This window comes from Gregarina niphandrodes, assembly GCF_000223845.1.
Source record: "Gregarina niphandrodes unplaced genomic scaffold scaffold00025, whole genome shotgun sequence".
Taxonomy (NCBI): domain Eukaryota; phylum Apicomplexa; class Conoidasida; order Eugregarinorida; family Gregarinidae; genus Gregarina; species Gregarina niphandrodes.
In genome coordinates, this window is record NW_011645794.1 from 46,349 (window position 1) to 50,415 (window position 4,067).

General features: G+C 52.0%; 2 protein-coding genes across 2 annotated transcripts; one reads left to right on the forward strand and one right to left on the reverse strand.

The window, feature by feature from the left end:
• Nucleotides 1-181: 181 nt before the first annotated feature.
• GNI_110750 (putative transmembrane protein) lies at nt 182-2,899 on the forward strand (the record flags this gene model as incomplete). The annotated part of the gene is made up of 2 exons (XM_011133185.1): nt 182-460; nt 560-2,899. The coding sequence occupies 2 exons, from the start codon at nt 182-184 to the stop codon at nt 2,897-2,899; spliced, it is 2,619 nt and encodes an 872-aa protein (XP_011131487.1).
• Nucleotides 2,900-3,169: 270 nt separating this feature from the next.
• GNI_110760 (hypothetical protein) lies at nt 3,170-3,908 on the reverse strand (the record flags this gene model as incomplete). The annotated part of the gene is made up of 2 exons (XM_011133186.1): nt 3,170-3,271; nt 3,594-3,908. The coding sequence occupies 2 exons, from the start codon at nt 3,906-3,908 to the stop codon at nt 3,170-3,172; spliced, it is 417 nt and encodes a 138-aa protein (XP_011131488.1).
• Between the last annotated feature and the right edge of the window lie 159 nt (nt 3,909-4,067).

Genomic DNA, 4,067 nt, shown 5'->3' on the forward strand with positions numbered 1-4,067 from the left:
CAGTGTGGTCGACACAATGTGGTCGACACAGTGTGGTCGACACAATGTGGTCGACACAGTGTGGTCGACACAATGTGGTCGACACAATGTGGTAAGAACAGGCCTATCTGGGGGTGATACCGAGCGGTGCGGCACAGGTGCATCACCGATCCATCTTCGGCTTGCTTTATTTTTTCCAACTATGGATCGGAACCGCAGCGGGGTGGCCGATGGTTTCCACCAATTCGATGAGATCGAGGAGACTGACGTGAATATGATCCACCTTCAGTCGCCACGGCGCCCGGTCGTGGCCACACGTGCGCAAGTTGTTATTCACACTCTCGACGTGACGCTGGGCCAGCTCAACCTGCTCAACGTCTGGCGGTTCGCGGCCGTGGCGATTCCTATGTCCTTCCGGTGGACCACAGGCACCTTTAGCGCAATTAATTTCATCGTACCGTACTTAATTAGTATCGTCTTTGTAAGTCACACACGTGCGTGTGTATGACACAGAGGATCACACACACACGTGTGTGTATGTGTAAGGATCACATACTGTGCCTACGGGTCGTTCTGGTAGTTGTCTTGGCCGTTGTATTTATTTGAAACGGGCATAGGACAAGCGACGGGTGGCGAGAACACACGAGCGATGGGTTCCCTAAGTTTGAAGTCGAGAGTGTCTTCATTAAATTGGTTGTTATCAGCCTGCTTTCTATTGTTTACTGCTCCATTAACGGCGTATACTTTCGTGTATGTATGGGAAGCATCTAGTCGTTGGGCTAATTATGAGAGTCCGGGATTGACGGCTATGGATGCAGTGGATCTATATGTGGGTCGTACATGCACGCGTTATTCGGACTATGTCCCTCATCTTTCCCCTTTCCTTTGTGGGCCGGAAGGTCGGCGATTGGACGTTTCTTGCTATGATGAGAGTCAGTGCCATTTGTGGGCCGGAAATGGTCGATGCCTGGCAGTACCTTGGGCGCCTGCGAGTGAATTTTTGTTTACTTCTGTAGAGGAATACGACCCGCTTTTGGACCAGGACTACCCCCAATATTGTGCAGCACGATTTCTCCATGATGTGAGTACAAATAATGCCAAGGCTGTCATGAACGCATCAGGATACTATCGAGACTGGCGTGGCAAATTTCGAGCGCGATTACCAGTCTCACTCTTGTCCACATTCATCTTCGCTTGTTGTATGAGTGTCCTCAACTCACTCGGCTCGCTAGGGTCACAATTCGGAGTTATATGCAAGGCTACTTCCTCAATCGTACGTTCATTGTTCGGATTCATGGGCTTACTCGGTCTTTTAATGCTGACAATTAAAGCAATGCTCTGGTGGAAGGATAGTCCTGCATATCTGTACAACTGGAACCAGGGACTTGTGGACTTTAGCTGGGAACGTTTCTTCTATCCCGACGTTTGGGCCTTTGCAATCATACAGGCGTTCCTAACACTGCGTCTTGGCACAGGTCAAAACGAATTGGTGGCTAGTCGTGCTCCAAACAAAGCCAAGAACCTCATCGTGCAGTGCGGAATCGGCGCTTTTCTGCAAACCCTGATGTGCTTCCTCGCTTTCTTGCTCTGCTGGTTCGCATACGGAACCGCTGCAGCACGGATCGGTTATACGGGCGAGCCAGAACAAATGTATGCGACGTTACGCTTCGATATACGTAATATGCCATACGGCACACTGTTTACCTCCGTCCAGACGATGTTTGATAACGGACCGGCACTGGACGGCGCCACTCCCCGGTCAGTTGCATGGAGTCGTTTCTTTTGGATATGTATGGCACTGCTAGGTGTTAATGGAGTCACACATGCGGTGGACACTGTCACAGGTGCAGGAGCGTTGTCAAGTATGAATTGGAAGGTGGGTGTGCCGCGGTGGGTCTGGGCGATTGTCACATCTGTATTACTCTTCCTGTTCACCATTCCGCAGTGGTTTGGAGGATCTTGGGGCTGGACAATTTCGCATCACCACTTCCTGACCAATTGGGCATACTCTGCTATGATGGTGTACGAAGGCGTTAGTGTAGGCTGGATGGTTGGGCATGATCTGAGAACTAAGCACTTTGGCAAGGCCTTCACCTACCTCCAGGTCTCCTGCTTTATTGGAGGTGCTCTAATTGCAGCCTTTTGCGTCGCCGCGACCTGGAAATATGCACCTCTTTGGGCCCCTCTACTCGGTCTTGGCATCGGTCTTCTTTGTATGATCCTCTCTTTTATCTTGCCCTTCCCGTTTCTACAAACACACGACGCATACGGTCGAAGACATGAACGCAGTGAATCTGTCCGCATGGTCGTCTTCGGTTCCGCAGACCATGTGCGCAAGGAACTTAACTTCCGCTGTAATCACTCCCACAAAATCTGGCGCATGACAGCACTAAGCACACTCGCCGTACGCTATGGCATCACTTCTGCCAGTCTTCTCGCTTTCGCTAACATGAGTAGCTACCTGGACAATGTTTGGCATTTCAGCCCCTACACACCTTTCAACTTCAATTACGTCGATCAGTTCATGGTAGTACAAACACTCATGGAGAAGTTCGACCTCATCCGCGCCCCCGGCTACGTCATCGGCATTGCCGCTTGGTATGCACTCATGTTCGTCATTATACCACCCTTATTCTATGTCTACCCAAAGTTCCTCGACTGGCTGATTCCGTACAACACCGACGAGAACTTCTTCCAAGTCAACGAAGCCGTCGAACGCTTCGCAGACACCACCAACGTCCTAACCGAAGCACCATTCACCTTCCAAGAACAACTGGAACCTATCGTACAAGCCAGCGTCATGCGAGGCAGCAGAGCCATCCAACCTCCTAGCACCAGCACTGCTCTACCCTCGCAACAAGTCCGACTCGATCCCGTGGACGCCAACGAAGACCTCAGCGAAGGCAGCAACTATCAGTGACAGCAGGCCGGGAGTCTACAGGTCGGGAGTCTACAGGTCGGGAGTCTACAGGTCGGGAGTCTACAGGTCGGGAGTCTACGGGTCGGAAGTCTACGGGTCGGGTCTAAGGGCGGGTGAGGCGGACCCTACCAGTTCTGGCAACTGTCGAGACGAAGGACCATCGAGGCGGATCCACTTTATCACCCAGACAAACTATCGGGGAACCGGCAACTACCGCTGAGGCAGCTACTCGTGCGGGAATCGCACTTTCTACAATGACGCCACTAGTCACTATACGACACTCTTGTCAACAGTGCTCATTGACAATATATTCTTCGACGAGCTAACACGATGCTCGAAGTTTCGGGAACCTACCTTGGGACCTATCATAGGCTAAGTACAGAGGCTAAGCACAAAGGTAGACATGGGGATCAGCGTGATGGGGATCAGCGTGATGGGGATCAGCGTGATGGGCGCTTCCTTCTCTACTCGCGGCTTTTTTCGGGCGCTTCAAACACTCAAAGGAAGAGGACCCTCTAATGCTCACTCAGCTTACAGACACAAAAATGATGCTAATCACCACTTAACTGCTATATTCACAGCGCCCTGGGGGAGAACAATCGGTCGACCCAATCCACCACCACAATGATGAGCCAAGCACCAGACCGACACGGCCCCGATCTGTGTTCCCTTGCGCTCTCACGTGCTCTCTTACCTCAATGATTTGTTCCTGGACGGTTTGTGTCCCGTCAGGGTTAGTGATGGTGACGGTGACCTTGTTGCGGTCTCCGGCCTTGCCCACTTGGAGCACTTGGCCATTGGGAACGTAGGCCTTCATGGGGCCAGCCACGACAGACGTTCCGGTGGGAAGTTGCGTCGTGGTGGTCGTCCCGCCATGGACGACGGGAATCGTGTAGTCGATGGTGTATGTCGACTTGTATTCGGGGACGCTAAAACCACCCTTGGCAGGGTCACCCGGCTTCTCGTACTTGGGAATCGGGGCTCCTTCCCTCACATACCATGCTTCCATCTTTTTACCACAAATTTTTAGCCCACCAACAGATTCCCGGTCTAAAGAATCATTCACCCCAGATTCCACAGATCCAAATCCCCTGGAGCATGATGAGGTCAAGGACGGAAGTCAAGGACGGAAGTCAAGGACGGAAGCCAAGAACGGAAGCCAAGAACG